Source organism: Pongo abelii, chromosome 17, assembly GCF_028885655.2.
Source record: "Pongo abelii isolate AG06213 chromosome 17, NHGRI_mPonAbe1-v2.0_pri, whole genome shotgun sequence".
Lineage (NCBI taxonomy): Eukaryota > Metazoa > Chordata > Mammalia > Primates > Hominidae > Pongo > Pongo abelii.
The window spans coordinates 47,263,504-47,288,684 of record NC_072002.2 but is presented as its reverse complement, the minus strand read 5'-3'; the positions used below and the strand labels follow the sequence as shown (position 1 = coordinate 47,288,684).

At 33.1% G+C, this 25,181-nt stretch overlaps 1 protein-coding gene across 5 annotated transcripts in view; it reads left to right on the top strand.

Annotated features, from left to right (window-relative positions):
• Window positions 1-25,181, top strand: part of CCDC178 (coiled-coil domain containing 178) — a 516,828-nt gene that overhangs the window by 465,917 nt on the left and 25,730 nt on the right. For all 5 annotated transcript variants that reach the window (XM_054537776.2, XM_054537781.2, XM_054537780.2 and 2 more), the window contains one exon: window positions 13,577-13,711. In XM_054537776.2, coding sequence (XP_054393751.1) covers window positions 13,577-13,711 — 135 coding nt within the window. The remainder of the gene's footprint in view (window positions 1-13,576; window positions 13,712-25,181) is intronic.

The following is a 25,181-nucleotide window of genomic DNA, read 5'->3' as shown; positions in this document are numbered from 1 at the left end:
TCTGGTTGCATCCTACATGTTGGAAATTTATTTATTTAGCAATCAGTATTAAAGAATTAACTATTTATTTATTTCTTTATTTATTGTTGAGATGGAGCCTTACTCCGTCGCCCAGGCTGGCATGCAGTGGCACGATCTCGGCTCACTGCAACCTCCACCTCCTGGGTTCAAGCGATTCTCCTGCCTCAGCCTCCCGAGTATCTGGGACTAGAGGCATGCATGACCACGCCCGAATAATTTCTGTATTTATAACGGGGTTTCGCCGTGTTGGCCAGGCTGGTCTTGCCTGACCTCAGATGGTCCACCTGCCTTAGTCTCCCAAAGTGCTAGGATTACAGGTGTGAGCCACCACGTCAGCGAACAACTTTTTATGATTAATTGTGATAAATGTATTGTTATTATTATTATTATTATTATTTTGAGACGGATTTTCACTCTTGTTGCCGAGGCTGGAGTGCAATGGCGCAATCTCCGTTCACTGCAACCTCCGCCTCCTAGGTTCAAGCGACTGTACTGCCTCAGCTTCCTGAGTAGCTGGGATTACAGGCATGCGCCACCACACACTATGTTGGCCAGGCTGGTCTCAAACTCCTGGCCTCAGGCGATCCACCTGCCTCGGCCTCCCAAAGTGCTGGGATTACAGGCGTGAGCCACCGCGCCTGGCCAAATGTATTGTTTTTAACTTTACTCATAAATGTCTAAGGAGATACAGACATTTTTGTTTTGTTTGTTTTGTTTTCTGACTTCTAATTTAGTTGTTTTGTTGTCAGGAACATGGTTTATATCATGTCAGTTCATTGTAATAAAAGGCTTGCTTTATGATCTCATAAGATTTTATACAGTTTATGTTTTAATGTATATAAGTTACAAGTTTTAATGTTTACATATGCTTAAGAAGATGGTGTAATTTATAATTTGGGGCATGTGCATGTATATCTGTATGTACACATACATATGCATATATACATACATATGCATATATACATATATGCTAGATCAAGTTGATTAAGCCTGTCAATCATCACCATTATTTTAATTTTTGATTTGCCAAAATTGATGTGTTGATATCTATAGATCTAGATATATATATATATGGATATGAGTAATCTCTATCTAAGAACACTATTTGTCTTAAGGTCTCTTGCCTAATATACTCAATGTTTCATTGTGCTAGTATATGCCTGTAATCAATAATATATTCTTTTATTATTTAGTTTCTATCTTGACTATCTTTTAGTTTTTAATGTGTTTCATGTAAAATATATGTTACCATCGTTTTCTAAATCTAATCTTCTGTCTGTCCTAACTGAAAAATGTAATCCATATATGGTTATTATAATTAATTATATTTTTACCTCTTTCTAGTATCTCTTTGTTTTTTAATTGTTATATTTTTTCTACTGCTTCCTTTTTCTCTCTACCTGCCTTTTTAGTTGATTGCAGACTTTTGTTTATTTTTTCTTATTCTATTTTTTCTCCTCCTTTTCATGAAGGTCAAACCACTATATCTAGCCTTTTATTTGAAATTTTATTTTTATTATACTTTAAATAGACCATGCATATTTAATTTAAAATATACTTGATATTTTATTTATTACAGCACATATTTTAACTATCATGCAATATACTGAGTTAGAGAATTTTAATTCAGACTTCTGAACTTCAGACATACATAATATTGTTATAAAACATTTTAGTTTCCATGATTCTTTTATACTCTTTAATTAGGTATTATAATTTTATTAGCATTGCTATTAATATTTCATACAGGGAATGTTTATTTGACTTTACATATTTACCTGTTTTGTTGTTATTCACCATTCCTTCTTGCAACTCAGAGCCTCTCCATGGAATCATTTTCCTTTTTTCTGAATTACATCCTTTCTAGAAGGTTCAATATTTCAGTTTATCTAAAATATCTCTTTATTATCCTTGTTCTGAAATAATACTCTTCCTGGTAGTTTTTGTTTGTTCCTGCGAATCTCATTGTTTCTACTATGTATTAATATATTTAGTTGACTAAGAAGTTAATAGATCTTCATCTCTATAAAACTTGTGTCCCAGTTTAAGATTGCTTTTTCCCAGAGAAAATTTGCACTAGTTTCTTCTGCAAGCCAAAGGGAAAACAAAAACTTAGGAGTCCTCAGCTCTACTCTAGGCTTAGAGAGTATACATGCAGAGATCATTCACTTACCTGGAATTGGTGGCTACTCACTACTCAAGTTTCACTCATGGTTCTCCAGATTCTGTCATGGGCATTTATGTGTTCTAAACCCATCAATGCAATAAAAATATTGTATAAAGAATTGATTTTGTTTTAAAAATAAAGCACTCTTCAGAGTGTCTAGTGAACTCTTAGTCTTTTTCATAATTTTTCATTACATTTTGCCTATTCTCAAAATACATGGAATAAATTAACTAGGCCAAAAAACTCAAAACCCTATCTAAAATGTTGTATCTCTATTGTTAGAAACAGTGCAAAAACAAAAATATCTGCCTATATTAAGAATGAGTATTTTATATTGAATCCAGTTTAGTAGAACTATACTTGTTCCTTGCATGAGGCAACTAAGGTTCAAATGACACTAAGTCACATAGCCCAGTAATACCTAGATCTGCTTAGGTTTTCAAATATCCAGTGATCCTTCCTTCTACTACTACCATAATAAATTTCCAGAATGTGGTAGAACATCTGTAGTTTCCTTAATATGAGTCAATAATATTCCATTTATATTAATCATTGCTACTTATGTTCTTTTTAGATTCTTTGAGTATCTTGAATTTAGTTCACAATGTTTTCTGAAAGAATGGTATTAGTTACTAATGTATAAAAAGCATTGTTTTATTATAAATATATTTGATAATATTTGTCATAACCTGGATTTAATTATATATACCAGTGCAAGCCAGCAAATGAGTTTATAAATTTTGGGCATCTGGGACAATTTGCACTACTTTTCAGATTTTCTTCTTACTCTTGCCGTTCTTCTAGTGCTAGAACAATTCTAGATCACTAACAAGAAGCTAAAACAATAATAGGGTCATAAGAGTTTTGCCTTCTAAATGAAGCTTATACTTTCTGACCCATGATTTTTATAGCTGTAGACTAGTTTCCACTCTTAGGCTGTCCTGCATTGCATGATTGTGTGGTGTATTTTATTTACATTTGCAGTTGAATTTTTGCAAATTGTTTAAAACAAATAACTTCATAAGCATTTATGTTTACTTGTGTGTAAAAAAATAAAAATGCTGGGGGCATTTATAATGAAATTTGATGTTTTAAAAGTAAAAATATACTATATTTCTTCTTGAAATTTTGAAATAAACCAATGAGCTCTATAATTAATCTTTTTTGAATAATGTTTTTATTGTGAATTAATTTTAGGTAAATGTAATTTTTAAAGCATTTTCTTGATTTTTTGCTGTAAAATAAGTGGGTCTCAGAAGACTATAAAGATATACTGTGGATAATCATCAGAGAAAATTGCTCAACCACAGCTCATAAGTGAAAACCAAAAGAGCCAGCTTAGACCATTTATTTGGCCACATTTTAAAATCAAGGGACTTAATTACTTTTGGGCAAAAGAATGACAAGCAGGCAAGGAAGTGTATGCTTCAAAAATATGTTCATCTCTATGATAGTATAATCTTTCATATTTAGCTGTCATGTAATTCTATCTTCAACCATTTTTGAACAATTATTCATTTGAGAAAAGTTAGATTTTTATTGTGAGGGTAATTTTATTATATAATTCTGTTTTATTCTTGGTTTAACAATTTTTTCAATCACAAGGAACAATAATTTTAGAATTAATCATATATGTTCATTCATTTATTTCTTATTGAACTTCATGGGATTTCAGTGTGAATTTTAGCAACTTAAGCAAAATACTGTCTTTACACATCTTTATCAAAATCTACCAGAATGCAGTAATTTTATTTCAGAACCAAGTTATCAAACTAAGAAGGTTTTAAGTTTTGCAGGTTGTTACTACTATTAAATATGAAAAAAAGATGAATTATTATCTGTTATATGTAATAGTGTGTATTATAAAGTATACAAAGAAATCCATTTCCATATTCATATAAAAGGATAGACTTGATTTTTAACTATTCAGTACAAAAATTAATAGTGTCTGTGTCGATCAGCTTTCTCTCTGTCATACCAAGGTTTTATATACTAGCAGAGATCCAAATGCAGAATTATCAAATATATTATTTTTATATAATTAGAGTAATTAAATAATTCTTCTTTAATTTTCTTAAATGCCAGCTCCAAAATTGGGAGTGCACGTGGGTCTTATTTTTCTTAAGTACATCTAAGCAGTTAATAAAAAATATTTCCAGAAATGAGTTATGTGATCTTTAGTCTGTGGAATGGATTTGGTAATAAAGAAATATCTCATTACTTTTGATATTTGTATATTGTACATGTATAGCTTGGTAACTGAGTACTATAAATAGCTCAGTATTAACTGGATTTTTTATATCTGTCATTCCTGCCTTGCCAAAAAATCTGTGGAGTAGTTTATAATTGCTATTGTTTGGGTTATTACAATAAACAGAACTGATAAGGCTTATGCTATTTGCCTTGTGAGCTGCACTTCACATCACTCTGTTGAATTAAAATTGCATGCACATACCTTCACTTATCAGTTTTATCTATCTGTCAGAAATTGAGAAACACAGTATGCTTTCAGTATGTGAAACCTTACAACAAGCAGATTGAAATTGTAACCATTATTTGAATATTCTAGTGCAAATAAATGAATGTATTTGTGCTATTATCTATCTACCTTCTTTCTATCTAAAATAAATTCCTATAGGAAAAGCTCATTATTTTTTCCAGATGGCCTTTATCACATTTTGTCAAAGCTTTAAATATGATTTTAATTAGATTACCTAAGGTGCAAATGCAAATCTACAGGATACAGCATTTTTTTCTCTTCTTTGTCAAATGTGAATAAATCTTACAGCTGCTTCTACAGTTGGACTATTTGTTTGACTGTGTTTGTAGATAGGAAATATGGACTTCTGAAATGCCTTCATCTTCTCCCAAAATATCATTCGTAATATTTCTATTCTTAGGTTGCAGGCTTCTTACCTAAGAAACTTCCAAACTCTCTGCCAATTATATCAGATGAACTCTCAAATTTTCAGGTACCTGTGATGAATTAATCCATGCATACACGTGCATCTTTCAGAAATACTGTAACCTCTAACAATTGTCACACATTGTCACCACCATGTACCTACTCCCAATTCCCACTCTAGTGTACTGAGAAGTGATTTTTTTTGAGATTTTATTTTTTAGAGGAGTTTTGGGGCTTACAGCAAAATGGAGTGGAAGGTACAGAGAGTTTCTGAATACCCACTTTCCAAACACATGCATAGACTCCTCCATTATCAACAACCCATGCATAGCCTCCTCCATTATCAACAACCCATGCATAGCCTCCTCCATTATCAACAACCCATGCATAGCCTCCTCCATTATCAACAACCCATGCATAGCCTCCTCCATTATCAACAACCCATGCCAAGTGGTACATTTGTTACAACTGATGAACCTATATTGACACATCATCATCACTCCAAGTTCATACTTTAGGGTTCACTCTTGGTGTTGTACATTCTATGAGTTTGGACGAATGTATAATGGCATGTATCTGCCATTGTGGTATCATACAAAATATTTTCACTGCCCTAAAAACCCTGTGTGCTCTGCTAATTTATCCTGGGAGGTAATTTTTACTTCAAAAATTTGGAATTGTTCCACACTTTTCATACTTGTCCTACATGTTGTATTGATAAAGATTGTTTATTGCAGTGATTCTGTTAATTTTCTGTTTGGATTCTATATCTAATGGGTTTTCATGTTGCATGTGGAGAAATTCTATGTTCTTTTCAACTACCAGTTGAAACTGGATCTGTATAAATTCCAGTTTTTATAAAGATGTTTTTCATCCAAAAAAGTATAAATAAGGTATTTTCAAAAATCCCTTTCACAGATTTGAATCCAGCAGTTGTATGTTTTCACAAATCCAGAATGAACAATCATTATTCATAGACAAAGAACTGTGAGTGCTGTTCATGCACTGTCTACCCTGCCAGTTACTATCATCTTTGTGTTCTAAAGGACTTTTTGTTTTCAGTATTGACTGGTCTTTGTTTCCTGGCAAAACAATTTATAGTTCATTTTCAGATAACTATACATATGGTATTTGTATTTTAATTAAAAAGACTGTTATGATGTCTGATTCTTATAAGGAGAAATTCATTATAAGGACACTTCTCATTTCCTTGAAATGTTCCCTTTCTTTTTTTCCAGGGTTCTTAAATTGCAAAATCCAGTTAAATGATGTGCTTTGGGGAGTTAATTTTTGGTACCATATGTCTCTAAAAATGATTTAATTTTATCTAAAGTGTGTTTTCAATAATATTTATGTTCTGTAAGACATAGACACAATTTAAGGAATTTTTAAGGAAAAAACATACTAATTATTTCAACACATTAGCATATGATACGTGTATAAGCTGACAAAAATATCTGTTTATTAAGGTTAATATATTTTTAACATCTGAGCTCTATGGTTACCTTTTGAAACTAGCAAATTCAAATTCTCATGAAAATATTTTACATATTGCAATCTTTAATTTCATTGAAATAAGTTATGAAGTCACTAACCAACAACTGTGTTAATTGTATGAGTGGGATGAAGGAAAATACCAATAATTTTATGAGGCAGCTAAAAGTAGTAATTTTTTCCTTAATGATACAGACTCAGTATTTCAGATATTTTGTTTATTATGGGTAAGTTCACATTTAGTGGGTATATAACAAAAATATTGTACGAAAAGCCATTTTTGTATTTTGGCAGATGGTCAAGTATGATAGGATACTCTTAACAAACAAATTATAATAAATTTTCTGAAAGTAAATCATTCTAAGCCACAAAATGTGGAGGATGCCTTTCTTGCAGAGATGTCACCTTAATGTAGGTTTTGTTCTTTAATGAAACAACTAAGCATGCAGTAAGTTACAGAGTTATATATAAACTGTAAGTAAACAGGTTTCTAATAAATTTCTGTGTAACCTTACCAGCTTTGTAAATCCTGACATTTTCTATATTTGTTTTGCATGTTTAAACCAGTATAGATGTATTCAAAATCCTCAGTCTGCCTCTTCCTATTATTATTCCCCTCCTTTCTCGTGGTTAATTAACTTTTTGTGTTTACCATTCCAATTTTTTAATGCCATTTTTACATAGTAATAAAATTAAAAGAAAAAGTATTATTTGTAAGATTTTTTTGTTTCTCTAACATACATACCACCTGCAATTTTAATGTGTTTTATTTTATTTTTTTAGAGACAGAGTCTAACTATGTTGCTTAAGATGGTTTCAAATTCTTGAGCTCAAGCAATCCTCTTTGCCTTGGCCTCCCAAAGCGCTGTGATTACAGACATGAGCCACCACATATGGCCAGTGTGTTTATTTTAAATGCTGTGGTTTAGGGTATGAACATACCATAATGTATTTTTCATTACTTCAAAGACAATCAGATTGTTTCCAAATTTTTACTATAGCAAGTCTAGAGTATGTAACTTTAAGTATAATTGCTGGATCAAAGGGAAAGTACAACTTCATTTTCAGTACGAAATTGTAATTTGTTCTCCAAAGTTTTTGTATCAAATTATACACAAATTTGAACAGCATGTGAGTTTAATTTTTTCACATCTTTACCAAAATTTGATATTGACAGATATTGTTAGTATTTGACAATATGATGAGTTTGAATTTTATTTATTCATATCCTACTATTAAAGTTGAAAACCTTTTCAAATGTTTTCAGGCCAAATACCTTTCTTTTTATGTGAATTGCCTATGTGTATAATTTGCCCATGTTTTTCTGGTATACTGTTTCTATTTTTATTATTGACTTATAGGGGCTTTTTATATGTTAAAGAAATTAATCCTTGTCTGCTGTGTTATTAAAATCTTCTATAAACCTGCAGCTTATATGGTTACTCTGTTTAAATTTAACTTAAAAAAATTAAATGTGGTTAGATTTGTCAATTTTTTTCCATTAGAAGTTATCATTTTAATTTTTATTTAAAAATTCTTCCTTTCCTCAAAGCCATAAAGTTGTGTCATATTTTTTTAAAAAATTGTTAAAGATTAACTTTCCTTATTTCAATCTACTTTACTTTTATTTTCCTTATGTTGTGAGTTAAGGATCTCATTTTATTTTATTTTGCATGGAGCTAGCCAATTATCAGCCATCCTTTCCACACTGATTTGTAGTGATATCTCTGTCATATGTTACATTTTATATGCATGTGTCAGTTACTCAGCTCTCTTTGCTGATCAAATGCTCTCTTTGGATGATTCCCAATATTACTCTTAATTCCTACAGCTTTAAGATAAATTATATATATCACATGTCAAATTTTTCAGGCTTGTTTTCTTGTTTCACAGTTGTCTCATTACATATTCTCAGTCCTTCATTCTTCCATGTGAATTTTGGATCGACTTTCATGAAACCTGATGAGATTGTAGACTACTTTGTGGAAAACTGATTTGTCCATGACACTGTTTTCTCATACATGACCACATTATACCTCCAGATTTATTCGGTCTTTATTCTTCAAAATTTTTTGTAACTTTCTTTATAAAATCTTGCCCTTTTTTTAATAGATATAAACCTAAGTACTTTTCATTTTATTTTATGGTAATAAATAGGATTTTGCTATTATAATTCAAAATTGATCATATTGATTTATAAAAATGGACCGGGCACGGCGGCTCATGCCTGTAATCCCAGCACTTTAGGAGGCTGAGGTGGGCAGATCACCTGAGGTTAGGAGTTCAAGGCCAGCCTGCCCAACATGGCGAAACCCTGTCTCTACTAAAAATACAAAAATTAGCCCAGTGTGGTGGGGGGTTGCCTGTAATCTCAGCTACTCGGGAGGCTGAGACAGGAGAATCGCTTGAACCCAGGAAGCAATGTTGCAGCGAAATGAGATCGCGCCATCGCACTCCAGCCTGGGCGAAAGAGCAAGACTCTGTCTCAAAAAAAAAAAAAAGTTATTAATTTTGCAGTGCAGATATTATAGGCAGAAAGTTCCTAAACCCTCATCACCTCCATTTGTTGTTTTGTAGAGCCTCTTGGATTTCTCATATAGACATTTTTTTCTCTTTTTTTTTTTTTTTTTTGAAGAGTCTCGCGCTGTCTCCCAGGCTGGAGAGGAATGGCGTGATCTCTGCTCACTTCAACCTCCGCCTCCCTGGTTCAAGCGATTTTCCTGTCTCAGTCTCCTGGGTAGCTAGGCCTATAGGCGACCACCACCGCGCCTGGCTAATTTTTGTATTTTTAGTAAAGACGGGGTTTCACCATATTAGTCAGGCTGGTCTCGAACTCCTGACCTCAGGTGATCCACCCGCCTCGGCCTCCCAAAGTGCTGGGATTACGGGCGTGAGCCACCGTGCCCGGCCTTTTTTCTAACTCCTATAGCTATCTTTTGTCCTTCTGCTTTTTTATTGTTTTGACAAGAATCTGCAATACAATTTTTAAAAGGGGTATTGATTTCTGATATCCTTACTTTATTTTGCCCGACATCCACAGGAAGATTTCTGAAGTTTATTTAGTAAAATGTTTGATGGAAGTTTTTGGTTTATACCCTTTATCAGGTAAACTTTTATCAGTTCAAGTTGGGTCCATTTTAATAAACATTTGTCGAGTGATCACTGTCTGCTGACATCTCAAAATGGGTTTTTTTCATAATCACTTTCCTAAAATAATTGTTGTCATAGCTATTTGATATAATCAATCATTCTTCGCAGCATCTTAGTTGTTTTTCCTTAAATATTCTTTTGAATAGTCTTTTTGTCTTTCGTGTGCAAATGTGTTTGTGTGCATATGTTATTTTATTGGATACTGGTTCTTCTCTCTTTTAGATTGTCTTTAATTCTTCCTTTTCCTTGTTCTTGTTTTTCCATAGGCCTATTAGCTATTGATTTCCCCGCAAAAAAAAAAAAACAAAAAAAAAAACCACAAAACTCTTTTCTGAGATATTACTCTTTCTTAGTTGATCCTTAAAAACTTCTCTGTTTAAGAGGCTTCAGTTAACATGTGAATATGGATAAATTCAAGGCCTTATGGCTACCTCAAGCTAGAATACAGACAACTGAATAAAAATAGGCACTGCATACAGCTGCTTCTCCTCATTTGACTTGTGGCTGTAGAAAACATTACTATTCAGTTTGCTTTGTTTACACATGCTGAAGTGCTCCCACTTGTAAAGTTTACCTTGTCGTTAAGGAATTCCTCCACAGCTCATCTTTCCCTTACTTGCTTTTTGTCATATTTGTGGCTACTCTAATAGTATTAATTTATTATTTTCTTTGACAAACAAATCTTTGTTCATAGGTGTAGTTCCAAGTATCCTAGGATCTCTTGGGGGAAATAATAAGGTATTCTGAGAGCTAAGCTGGCTCCAAATAACTACAGGCTTGGAATAAGAAAAATACTAGAGAAAATTAAAGTGGTATTTTGCTGTAGGTGACTTCTCACTGAGATATCTGATTCCACTCAGTAAGGCTAAGAGTTCATCCTACAGCCGTTCTTTGAAAATCGTTTATTTCTGGCTTATGGCTGTGAACTTTTCTTGTCTTAATAGTCTATTGTCCAATTTTTGTACAAGGTAGGCTCCCATTTGTTGTCTTAAAAATTCCAAATTACAACGAACTAGTAAAGTAAGGTCTGAGGTAGACAATAATTTGAAAACCTATGCTATGTGATAAGGTTTTATCATGCACTTCTTACTAATGTCTAACAAGCATATCTAGACGTTCATTTTGCATCACAGCCTATTTTCCAGGAAACTCTGTGGCAAAGGTCTACGGAACCCTTGGGTGTTTCTAACAGTCTTTATGACTATCCTTAATCTAGAAGTGACTGCTAAAATATCAGAGAGAGAAAGAGAAAAGCCATTGAACTTTAACTGATATGGCATCATGGTTAATAACTTTAAGTTAGACGGAAGTGAATAACCTAAAGCAAGTTAACCTCTTTAAAATATAGATTTCTCAGCTGTAAACTGGGGTTAATCGAAGAAGGTATCTCAACAGGCCCACTGTGAATACAATCAACCTATGAACTGTGTTGTTTAAATAAGTCACATTGACAAGAATTGAGAAAGTTGACAGATTATTTGTCTTTGTTAAGAAAATAGCAGAAATCTAATCTCTTCAGAGCCTCCACCCACAACAGACAATTTATAGTTAAGCGTCATTTAACAAATTGTATTTATCTATAAGATTATGGCCCCTTCATTCAGGATGTTTACCTCAGCAAACAATATATTTAGGTAGTATATAAAGAACTATACTGCAATATGTGTTTCAAAATATATTTCCACATGTAATTTCAGAAATGAGATATCTTGTTAGTAAAACTGATTGATAATTTTAGTTTTTAAGCAAGTAAAATTTCCTTCACACTCATTTCATTTTTGCCCTTTAAAAAAATCTGTAAACTGCAAGGTCATATTTTAATAATAAAGACCAGTATAAAAATCACACAAATTTCAAACATACATATGCTATGAAATTATTTTCAGGAATATTTGTCATGGTTCTTTTCTTCTGTTATTAATGTTTACTTGACACTAAATGTCAGCTTCTTTAGCCTTGTCCACTGTTTCAAATTGAAGTAATTTCTAATTTAAATATACATGTGCTCTGCATCTTATTGTTAAAGCAAATTTAATTAATATTATTTAAATCATTGATGCATACATTAGGTAATACAGGTCCAGTGCTACCTCCTATGGATCATTCCTGAACCCCCAATACCCAGACCCTTCCCCTGTCCCTGAACAATGATTACCATCTTAATATGACTCTTTATGTATTTGTGAACATACACAATGAACTAAACTTTTCAAATGTCTTAATGAGTATATCAAGATACAGCATACCTCCCTGCATTGACTGTCAGTCTTGGCTTATATTAAAGAAAACACAATTTTTTTAAGTTTGACAAAATTTCTCTTCAAATAATAACGCTAAGTTTTAATTTAATAGCCCAAATTATCTGAAATGCCCATAAACTAGTTCTGGACAATGTAATTCAGCATTTAGTAAGCTGAAATACCTATAGTTTTCAAAGTCTTTTCTTCTTCCTAATCAACTAACCAAAAATAGAGGCTTTATTTTCCTGGGAACCAAACATAAATACATATGTGTTATTTATAACAATGCATAATGAGGATAATGATGATAAACAATTTACATGCAACAGCAAGTATTTAGTTACGTGAATTGTTTTATTGAAATATATATACAAAAGCATTCCCAAATTTTACATACACTCCTTATTGATGTTTTACAGAGGATCCTGCATATGTAACCCATCAAATAGCCACATTTTTAACATGTTTTTACTCTAGTATGAGGAAGTATTTAATATAAAAATTGTGTTTGATATTAAATGTTTGGATGTGAATTTTGTTTTTTCATTCTGCAAAATATGCTAAAAATGAACTGATATCAGCAATTATCCACATTCCCAAAACCAAGAGTTTTCAGTGACAGAATATATTATATTGTATAAACATATGATCCATATACATTCATTATAAATATATAATATAAGCATTCATTATAAATGTTTGGGATTTTTAAGAAACTGTTTTTACTGTTAATTTTATGTTTATCCCTTTGAAAATGCCTTATTATAATAATTCTGTATGGCATGCCTACAGTAACTGTTGAAGGGCAAATGTACATTGTTTTGATAAAACATCCACTGTTTTCTGTTGGTTTTTATATTAAATTTCCAAATGATCTAGCATATGTCGTAGGTGAGTTCTTTCTTTTTCTTTACAGATCCTGTATTAAACATGTCACTTTTTAACACCGCGTCCACTATGCTTTAGTGCAGTGAGATGTTTCCATGTCACATGGTCAGAGGGAGGTAGATTAATAGGGAGTTCTAGCTGGAAATTTCTTCCTTGTTATTGTTCTCCCTCAGCAGTTTATGGCTAAGTTAATTCTCTTTAGTTTTGTCATGCTCTAAAGCACACATTGCCAAGCAATGGTAAGCTTTATGAGGAAAAAAAGCAGTGATGGTGTCCATCAAAGTCTTAAAGTTGCATTTTTAAACTTTGGCTTGACCTGATGTGCCATTCAAAACGGCTTCAAAAGATGATTTTTTTCAAGAAAGGTTCAATATGTCCCGAGGCTATCGGTTTTGAGTTAAACTGGGTGAAGTAGAAATATTTTACTCATCAGCTTTGCAGTCACAGAGTTTGCCTCAGCTAGAACAAAACTGCTGAGGCATTTAGAGAAAATTAACCCCCCATCCTGGCGGCCAGATGTGACTGGTTTCTGATGAATGCACATGAGTGGGCTGAAAAATCAAGAGACTGTGAAATTCCTGTCAGGTCCGTGCAGTGCAGAATGGGCTATTGACTGCTTTCTATATTTCCCTCCATCATTCTTCTTGAACACTGCCATTAATTTCCTCTCCTCCTCTGACTTGTGTTTTCTCCCCTCCCTCTTCCCTTTAGCTCTGTCAGCTGCAGAGAAGGATGCACAGGCTGTGGCAGGAGCACTTCAAACTGGTGGTCCTCTTCAGCCAGATGAGGCTGGCCAACTTCCAGACAGACTCTCAGGAGAGTATTCAGAAAATATTAGCTGTGCAGGTAGGTGATTGCAGGGAAGTAGGAAAGATCATTCTGATCTAGATTGAAAAGCAAATGATGGGTAGTGTGATGAAGCATTAAAACCATATCCCATCAGAGTTTTATAAATTTTTAACCTCTTTAATAAACTGGAATTGCATGAAGGATGAATTCAGTAAGTTAGCACATATACCATGCATACTTTGGGAGAAAAGGGAGATTGGACTTATTTCTCACAAACCTCAGAACTGATTTTTATAAATACATTTGGTATAAATAATTTTTTTTTCAAATCTTCAGGCTTTGCAGATGTCATCCAGCTGTTTAAAAGATGTTGACACAAGATACCTTGTGCTGCTTTTGTGCAAAATCCACTTCAGTGAAAATAACCCTCTTATGTTTACTTAGTTTAACTGTTGTCTTTCCTTTTCTATTTTGCAAGAGGCTCATCCTAAGCAGATTTGGAAATGACTTTATTTGAAAGATAAGCAACTTGAGACTAGAAAGTAGCTGTAGTTCTAGATGCATGTGAGATTTTACTCCTTGTTTCAATAAAAACATTTAGCAGATCCATTGTTTCATTTTAAGAATGATATATTTTAGAAACCCACATTAAATATGTGAAGACAATTCTTAAATATTACTTAAACTTTTAAAAAATTAATGTTTTACCATATCACATGTTACTACCTGCATAAAACATGACCTCCCAAAGAAAAACACGTACTACCTTGTTCTATTAAGTAACAAAAACTAGAATGCCTGTTCTATGAAAAACAAAAACATGAAATCACACTTTTCAGTAATGTGAAATGAATGCTGAACCCTAAACCAAATCTTTTTCCAAACATTTTATTATACATGCACTTCATATTGCTTTTAACTCAAGTAAAGAAGATTTTGCAAAGCACTTGAAAAGCTATGAAGCGATTTCAAATTTCATTTTTGCTGCTGTCTATTTTTTGGTATTTTCTTCTGAGGATCGTGTGTGTGTACGCTTTATATATGGGCTGTATTGATAATGGGTTATAACAAAAATTTAAAATAATAGAAGAAAAAGGAAGATTTTGAAAGGCAGTGCTTAACACGTAGATTTAATAGAAACTTATGTACGAACTTGAGTACGAACTACAATTGCATTATTTTAGAAGTCAGGAGCATCTTGTTTTCCTTAAGTCTGTTAAAATGTAACACATTATATGGTGGCTGGAACCTGTGAATTTCTTTTAAATATTTAAAGGTAATCTGCATGTTCTAATTAGTATCTTAGAAAAATCTGTATTTTTGTCCAAATGTTCTTAAAAATCTACAAATGATAAATTCTCACTGTGAATTATTATGTCTTTTCAAATATTAAAAATGTCATTAGAAATTATTTGAATATCAGTAAAGTGATTCTCTAATTCATACCTTTCAATAATCCTTGTTTTAATTTTTATGAGAATTTCACCAACATATTGTTTACCAAACTTGATTTTAAATTACTTATTTGTATGGCTGTTACATAACAGTGGAAATGAAGGGATGGGATAGGATAGGTAGGGAAACTCAACTACTCAGCATCTAGAGACACAGCAGCAAGGTTGGATTGTATTTGGGGAACGTGAGCAGCATAAATTAGTGCCTTATTTTCTCATCTATTGGAGATGGCTTCCATTTAGAATATTTCAATTTTGGCTTTTAATGAAAATGTGAAAATACAATTTTCAAAATCTTACCACAAAACAGTGGAAATATGGATTCCTCTGGGGAAAAAAAATCAAGTCTACAACCTTCAGCATGGTACACAACAATCTTCATGACCCAGCTCGTGTTAATAATCCCAGCTTCATCTTCTCTCTGCTTCAGTTCTTTAGTATGTTTCAGCCATTCCAAAATTCTTGCTAATTAAGAAACTTGCTGTGAAACTCATTCTTCTTCTTTTGTGCTTATACTCTTCCCTGTTTCTGCAATACTCATTTTTATCTTGCCTGTTTAAAAACACCTGATCAAGCTACCATTGACTTTCTTCGCAGAATTAGAAAAAAACTACTTTAAATTTCATATGGCACCAAAAAATAGCCCGTAGAGCCAAGACAATCCTAAGCAAAAACAACAAAACTGGAGGCATCACGCTACTTGACTTCAAACTATACTACAAGGCTACAATAACCAAAGCAGCATGGTGCTGGTACCAAAACAGATAAATAGACCAGTGGAACAGAACAAAGACCTCAGAAATAACACCACACATCTACAACCATCTGATCTTTGACAAACCTCAGAAAAACAAGCAATGGGGAAAGGATTCCCTATTTAATAAATGGTGCTGGGAAAACTGGCTAGCCATATGCAGAAAACTGAAACTGGACCCCTTCCTTACACCTTATACAAAAATTAGCCCAAGATGGATTGAAGATTTAAATGTAAAACCCAAAGCAATAAAACCCCTTAGAGAAAACCTAGGCAATACCATCCATGACATAGGCATGGGCAAATACTTCATTACTAAATCACCAAAACCAATTTCAAAAAAAGCCAAAATTGGCAAATGGGATCTAATTAAACTAAAGAGCTTCTGCACAGCAAAAGAAACTAGCATCAGAGTGAAGAGGCAACCTATAAAATGGGAAAAAAAAGTTTGTGATCTACCCATCAGACAAAGGTCTAATATCCAGAATCCATAAGGAACTTAAACAAATTAAGAAGAAAAAAACAACCTGATGAAAATGTGGGCAAAGGATATGAACAGACACTTCTCAAAAGATGACATTTATGCAGCCAACAAACATATTAAAAAAGCTCATCATCACTGATCATTACAGAAATGCAAATCCAAACCTCAATGAGATACCATCTCAAGCCAGTCAGAATGACGATTATTAAAAAGTCAGGAAACAATAGATACTGGCGAGGCTGTGGAGTAATAGGAATGCTTTTACATTTTTGATGGGAGTGTAAATTAGCTCAGCCATTGTGGATGACAGCGTGGCAATTCCTCAAGGATCTAGAACTGGAAATACCATTTGACCCAGCAATCCCATTACTGGGTATATACCCAAAGGATTATAAATCATTCTACTATAAAGACATATGCACACGTATGTTTCTTGCAGCACTATTTACAATAGCAAAGACTTGGAACCAGCCCAAATGGCCATCAGTGACAGACTGGATAAAGAAAATGTGGCACATATACACCATGGAATGCTATGCAGCCATAAAAAAGAATGAGATCATGTCCTTTGCAGGGACGTGGATGAAGCTGGAAGCCATCATTCTCAGCAAACTAACACAGGAACAGAAAACCAAACACCGCGTGTTATCACTCATAAGTGGGAGTTGAACAATGAGAACACATGGACACAGGGAGGAAAACAACACAAACCAGGGCCTGTAGTGGGGTGGGGGGTAAGGGGAGGGAGAACATTAGGACAAATACCTAATGCACGCAGGGCTTAAAACCTAGATGATGGGTTGACAGGTGCAGCAAACCACCATGGCACATGTATACCTATGTAACAAACCTGAACATTTTGCACATGTATCCCAGAACTTAAAGTAAAATAAAAATAAATACATAAATAATAAAATATAAATAAATAAAACCACCTGACCCAATTCAATCACTTCCTCTACAAAATGATTCTGAGTCCTTCCCCAACCTTTCTGTGCAAGATGAATTAAATTCTACCTTACTTGTACCCTGTACATACCCACAAACTACAATTGTATTTTCAGCAGCTAACCACTCCTACATGTTGCTTGTCCTCCTTCCTGGAAGATTCTAAGTTCCTTCAGGCCTTTATAGCATCAGTGAAATCCTTTTAATTCTCCCTGGGTTGTATTTTAAGGTGTATTGTAGCAAGGCCACTAGGGGGCTTGATAATACCCTATGTCTATCTTGTTTTCACTTATATCCAATTGTTTTAAAGGAAAACATGCTAGAGTGACTTAATGTATTTGTGGAGTGAATCCGCAGGTATCAATGTATACACCGTGATCCAACATGACTAAAAATTGCATAACAGACCAGATGCTATTGGTTTTCATTTTCCTGTGGCTTAGTATCTCGAGTCCTTTAAGTGCCAATGTCAGGCGGGTCTAAATGTTTCATATTCTGAAGGTAGTATTAAAATGATGCCATAAGATTTTAGTGAACTATTCAATGCGAAAATCATTTGATGAAGGTTTTGAAATGTAAATTATATATAACCAATATTGAGGAAAAGCAATTCAAAAATCAGTTAAACAGAAAAAAAGAAATTTTGTTTTATCCTTGGCCTTGGAACAGTTCCTTACAGGGCCACACAAAGGCGTGACTGGCAGATCTACAGTTGGCAGAAAACCAGGTGGGCCAGATAAGCTTTTGAATTACATGATCAAGCAGAAACCAATAAGATGAGTTATAACTGGAACAGAGAATTGGTGTATTTGACTTTGAAGCCCTTTATATGAAAAAGATTTAGGGATTTCAGTTGACCACAATTTTAATATGAGCCAAAGTGAGCTACTATAAACTTGGAACCAAAGGCCTGTCCCAGCCCTAGTAATCACAGACAACTTCTTGACTCTGACCGTGTATGGCATATTTTGTATTAGGTCCTAACTTCATGTCAGAGCTCTTACGAAGTACTATTATCATTTCCTTTCTCCTCCCATTATTTTTTATTTTTACTTAATCTTGTGATATTTATTACCTTTTTGGCATGTTATTTGGAAAAAAGACTGAGCATTAGCAAATCATTTAAATGAGAGAGTGAAGAAGCTACAGCATATGAATGTGGTCTTAGACTGAGTAAGCAGAGGCATTTTTGTCTGGAAGGAGGTAAGTCCCATAAGATAAATTGCACTTTTTCTTACATTGAGTATATCTGCAGTATTTTATACAAGTTTGGGAAGCATAATTTAAGGGTCATATTGACACACTAGAGAGCAGCAATATAAGAAAGATTAAAGAGTGGGAGAAATATTTTAAAAAGTTGGAATGTTTAAACATGAAAGACAAAGGCTTTGGAAGGACAAACCTCTGAAGGACTGCAAGTAAGGGTTGGTATATACAGTTTGTTGAGCTCTAGAAGCCAACACTGGGAACAAATCATGGGAGAGGTTGGAAAGTGGGTTTAGGGTCAATAGGAATAAATTTTATAACAAGTATTTCTGTCCAAGCGTGCACTTCTGGTGTTCAGAGGTTAGATAAACAGGCCAGGTGCATTAGGGAAGATGTTACTGCAGTGATTGAGGGGAAGCAAATGGACTGGGGGTCAGTCCAGAGGGCACCTCCACAGGGATGTGCTCCCCCTAGTAGGTTCCCATGACCTCTTTGTGCAAATATCTGTGTGTGTGTCTGTGCCTTCTCACCCACTAGTATGTGAGTCTTCTCAACTCATAAAGCATGTCTTATTTCTTCCTCTTCATCTCCCTGGCACCAACTGCAGTTCTTGGAACATAAGTATAAAAATTTTGTTGAGTTAGTGAGCTGGTTTAGTAAGATGAAATGTGATAACTCCAAAAGTTCTTTATACCTCTAGGTGCCTACAGTTCTGTTACTTAATAAACAAAAGCATTCACTGGGTGGGTGCTTTGCCAGGAATTCTGATAGCATAGGTTTAATCATTTAACACACACACACACATACACAAACAACTAGATATAGGGATGGTTCCCTATTTCTGGAAAAGAATTGTGTAAATGAAAGAAAGTCAGGAAAAAAACTACAACAGAAATTTAAAATCACTTAGCAGTGTGATGTAAAAGGAAATCTCTGATTCTGTGTGATCTTTTGATACACAAAAGAATTTATAGAAAACATGCATTTTGGACTTTTAATATATATATATTTAGAGATATTATGCTCAAGGAATAACATGAAACTCCTAAATATTACTGGTTCACTCTATATGGTAATAGAAAAAGTATTTAATTATAGCTGCCAATAATTTAAGAATATATATGATAAATCTAAAATTGGATTTTTCCAATGTAAATTAGTACAGCCATTATGGGAAACAGTATGGAGATTCCTCAAAAAATAAAACTATAATGACCACATGATCTAGCAATCCCACTACTGGGTATATAGCCAAAGGAAATGAAACCACTATGTCAAAGAGATATCTGCATTCCCATTCCCATGTTCATTGCAGCACTATACACAATAGCCAACACTTGAAATCAACCCAAATGCCCGTCAACAAATGAATGAAGAGAATGTAGTATATCTACACAGTGGAATACCATTCAGCCATAAAAAAAGGAATGAAATCATGTCATTTGAGACAACATAAGTGAACCTGGAGGATATCATGTTAAGTAAAATAAGTCAGACACAGAAGGTGAAATAACCACATAATCTCATTCACATGTAGAATCTTAAAATATTTGTCTCATAGAAGTAGAGAGTAGAACAGTGATTATCAGAGAATGGGGAGAGGCTAGAGAAGAGGAGGATGGGGAGAGATTGGTCAACAGGTACAACGTTACAATTAGGTAGAAATAAGTTCTAATCTATTGCACAATAGGGTAACTATAGTTAACAATAATGTACATTTCAAAATAGCTAAAAGATGGGTTTTTGAGTGTTGTCACAAAGAAATGTTAAATGCATGAGGAGATGAATATGCTATCTATCCTGATTATATAGTGTATGAAGGTATTGAAATGTCAAGTTTTACCCCATAAATAGGTACTATTATAATGGATCAATCAAAAAATTTTAAAAAAAACAAAAGTATATATGAAAATTACAAACACAGTTAAATTAGACCAATATAAAAAGAACATTCTATATTATTCCATTCAAATAAAATATAAAAACAAAACAAAAAATTTGTCACTTTCAAAATACTAGAGAAAAAAAGTACCATAAAAAATTAGATAATTCAAAATGTAAGGAGTACAGGAAGAGCAACAAAATGTATAAAGTAAGGCAAAATGCATTAATGATACTTTAACTGTAAATGGTTTTATTGCACAGTTTAAAGTTACAGATTTGTAGATTGGTCATAAAAGCAAAATTCATGTTATTTAGAAGAAATGCACTTCAAGCAAATAGAAACTGAATGAAGATCCTTGAAAAAAAAATAAAGAATTCCAATTTTAAAATGAGAGAGAGAAAATTCAAGGAAATAAAGAATTAGAAAACTCAAATTTGGATCTTTTATGTTAATAAAAGATATAGTCTAAGACATCAATCCTGAACGTAATGCACATGACAACATAACTTTATAATATATAAAGTAAGATCTGGTTAAAATTCAAAGAAAACCAGACAAATCCACAATCACAATGGGAAATATTGGCACATCTTGAACTTTTTGGAAATAAAAAAAAAAGAGCATCACATATCAAAACCTGTGAGTTGTGATTCAATTGCAAAGAGATTCAACTTTAGAAAATATGTTAATGTAATTTAATATAAACACAGATTAAGGGAGAAAGGCAGCATAGTTTTAATCAATGCTGAGAAGCATTTGCTAATAATAACAATATACTTATTCTAATAAAAGTTACAAAATAGTTTACAAATTTAACTTCATAAAAAGTACTTGATAATTTGATAAAGAAGGTAGAGATACCACTCAGAAATGGACAAAACTGAGAATCAACAAAAAAAACTTTAGAATTAATAAGACAGGTATTTAAAATGGCAATCTAAAGTATAGTTTCTAACCATAATTAACAAAAATTTAGCTCAATCTTTTTGAAGAAAGCTACTAAACAATGCCAGAAAGACATAACCCAAATAAAAGTAAACATGTATCATTTGCGTGGATGAGAAGATTACATATATATACCTAGATATCAAATTTTAAATCCAAAATTTTTAAAAATCCATAAATAAAAATCCATTCAATACAATCATACTCAAAATCCAAACAAAATTTGTGTATGAAGCTCAGGAAGGTGATTCTAAATGTATTTGGAAGATTAAAATCCACAAGGATAGCTCTAACACTTTTTAAAAGGAAAAATTGTTGTTGGGTTGGGGTGAGGGAACTTATGCCACTGAGTAGCAAAATATATCAAAAAGTTATATTAATTAAATTAACACAGCACAACATTAACGCAAGAATGGATAGAAAGATCTGTAAAACAGAATAGTTGATAAACATTTTTTAAAGGGTCATGTAATAAATATTTTTAGTTTTCCAGGCCATACAGTCTCTATTGCAACCACTCAACTCTGCCTTGTAACAGGAGAGCGGCCATAGACAGTAGTATATAAATGGATGCAGCTGTGTTCCAATAAAAATTCTTTTACAAAACAGACAGCAGGCATGAGGCTGCTCACTGGAACAAAGAATCCAGGGAAAGTCCCACAAATACTTAGACTTTAGAATATAGTGAGAGTAGAATTTCAAATTGTATATGATGAGAGTGGACTATTCACTTGCCAGCTGTGTGAGATAAAAGTAAATATCCAAAATATACAGAATAGATTATTTTGTATATCTATTTTGTATATTTATATACATTATACAGTAAACATTTTAAAAATCTATTTTTTGAAATATAAAATGTTGTATAGTGTTAAGGTACACTGAGGGGAATAAACTTGACTACATAAAAATAAATACATTTTCATGGAAAAAGATATAATTAAAAATCGATTCTATTATATATCGTATATATTTTTATATATAAAATAAGCATTTATTTAAATCAATAAGAAATAATATAACCCAATAGGAAAATATTTCAAGTTTCAGACAGCACTGTTAAATGATATACGAAAAAATGCCAAATATCAGAAGTACAAAAAAATTAATAATATAAAATAATTTGTTTTCAGTCATCATGCTGGCATGTTTTTTAAATATATTAATTGGTGGTGATTATAGTGTAAAGAAAAGTAAACTTTCATATTCTGTTGAGGACTATGTTGTCCTCAAAATTTAAAATCCTATATTCCTTAATAGAACAATGTCATATTTTATACTACAGATACACTCCCACTTGTGTACCAAGAACCGTGTTCTAAGGTTGTTCATAATATAGCACTGGTGATAGTGAAAAATCGAAGGCAATGTAAATACCCATTGAAGACAATGTAAATATCCATCAATATACGAAGACATAAATAAACACATATATCTAAACTATGTCAGGCTAAACAGGACTTTAAAAGAATCAGGAGGAACTTTGGGAAGCCAAGAAATTATGTCAAAGAAATAGTAAAAAGAAGAAAAACATACAGAATAACATCTTAAGCAAATGACCTTAATTAGGTAAAAATAAATGCATAGCATTCTTTATTTCAGTAGTTTATATTTCAGTTGTGTATTTATATTTTACCTATAACTATCCATATTTAAATCTGCAGAAATAGGTCTAGAAGGATGCACACTCACTGACGCAGAATTTTTGGAAATGGAGTAGGATTTGTGATCTGTGTGGCTGAAGGGATTGGTGAGAAAGAAATTTTGCTGATTTTTGCTCGTGTATTGATATGTTTTTATTTTGTTTTACATTCATTTGTTAGGTAAATAATTACTGTAAGCCTATGTGCCAGTCACTGTTTGAGGTGCTGGGTATACAGAAGCAAGCAAAACAGACAAAAATCCTTAACTTCATGGAGCTTACCTTCCAGTTGTGGAAAAAAGACAGTAAACAAACAAGTTAAAGATACAGTCCCGCTCTGTTCTAATGAGAAAAACAAAATAGAGACGGGGGCATATGAAAGGACAGGAAAGATGCTGAAATACATTCTAGAAATGTTTTTTGCATTAATGCTTGTGTAAATAAACAGTTCAAAGGGTAAACTTTTTTTAAAAATCTCTCTTTCTGTGGGATATTTTCTGAACTGAAAATGTACACTTAACCACTCTGAATGCTAGAGTCTGAGTTTTGGAGCAGATGGGTTGACAAATTGGTTGCTGACTTGGTTTGTATCATCTGGGATGTGAAGCAGGTATAAACAGCACCTATCCAAGAGTCACTGTGAGAATTAGATGAGATGATGTATATACAATGTGCCCTGTACACAGTAATGTGTCCTGACTACCTTAGCTCACTTTCTTCTCTTTTTTCTCCTGGTACTGTGTTAAGACGACTCTGAAAATTCAACATTATGCCAAAATTAATTAATCATGGAAACATTCATACTTCCCAATCATTTTCCCTTCAGGAACTGGTGACTCCATGGATGTCATTTCAAACTTGAGAATTCAAGAAACTACATAAAGGCACACAACACCTCTAGTCATATAATGTAATAAAATACATGCTGGGACAACTTCAATTTAATGATTCCTGCCTCAGCCTTTAACGTATGCATAAACATATAAACAAAAAAAAGAAAACAAATGCTTAGTTAAAACATCCAAATTAATGAGCCATATTTAACCAAATATCTTCCTTTAGATGTAAATCAGCATTCTACCCTCATCTAAAGCTGACTATAACTAATGAATAAGTGCCTTTTGCCAAAAGTTAGAGTCAGAAAATTCTAAGCTGAGTTTATAAGCTAATTTGTTCTACACCCCTACCTTTAGGAGTGATTATCTTATTATTCTCCTATGGTCAAATGCCTCTATAATCCATTTTGATTGATATGGGTAAAACGTAAATTACCATAACTGTCTGAAACACTGAATTTATTCTGTACTTATTGATTACCAATATAATGTATACAATACACATCATGTTTTTAACCTTAAGCAGTTTGCTGCTAAGTTGAAAAATATCAATTAATTTTAAGGCATATTTTAGGGATTCCCACTGTATGAAAGGCGCTTTGCTAGACACTTGCAGTCCAAAGGTAGAAGACATACTCTCTGTCTTTAAAGAGCTTGAATCTCGTAGAGGAGGTAGACACAATATATTGTGTAAATACAAATGAGGGCAGTAAGAAGAGCACTCAGCTCAACCTGAGAATGGAAGGCCAGTTCTCTGAAGGAGAGAACTCATAAACTACATCTTGCAAGGTGAGGGTACATCAACAAAAGGTAGTCAGGGGGTTATATAAACAGGGAGCAAAGATATATGAGAACAAAAACAGTATTGTGTACAGGGGAAATGACTAACAATTTTATATTAGTAAAGCATAAAAATGCAACACGGGGAGCCTCAGAGATGAAATGAAGAGGGAGATATAAAAATATGCAGGAATAATAATTACATGATTAAATATTACCAGGTACAGACAGTAAACTTTACAATTGGCCAGGAAGTGGGAAGAATTACTTCAGCCTGAATTCAGGGAAATGCCTTTGTAAGAGTGGGACTTAAAACAGGCATGAGCAACTGAATATAAAGGGAAGAAGGGAAACCCTGCGAGGTGGGGAAAGGGAAGCAGCTCAAAGCAGAGAAGTATGAGGGACTTAGGAAACAGATTCCTGGGATATGGAATAGACATTCTTGTTTTGTTTCTTTTTATCTAATGCAGCATTTATCTAGCCATTAGTATGTGTCAAACCTCGTCCTCCATGCTCGTCCTCAGGATATAAACCTAGGCAATTTGGCTGTGAGGTACCTGTTCTTAATCACTATACCATGGCAATTCCCTGTG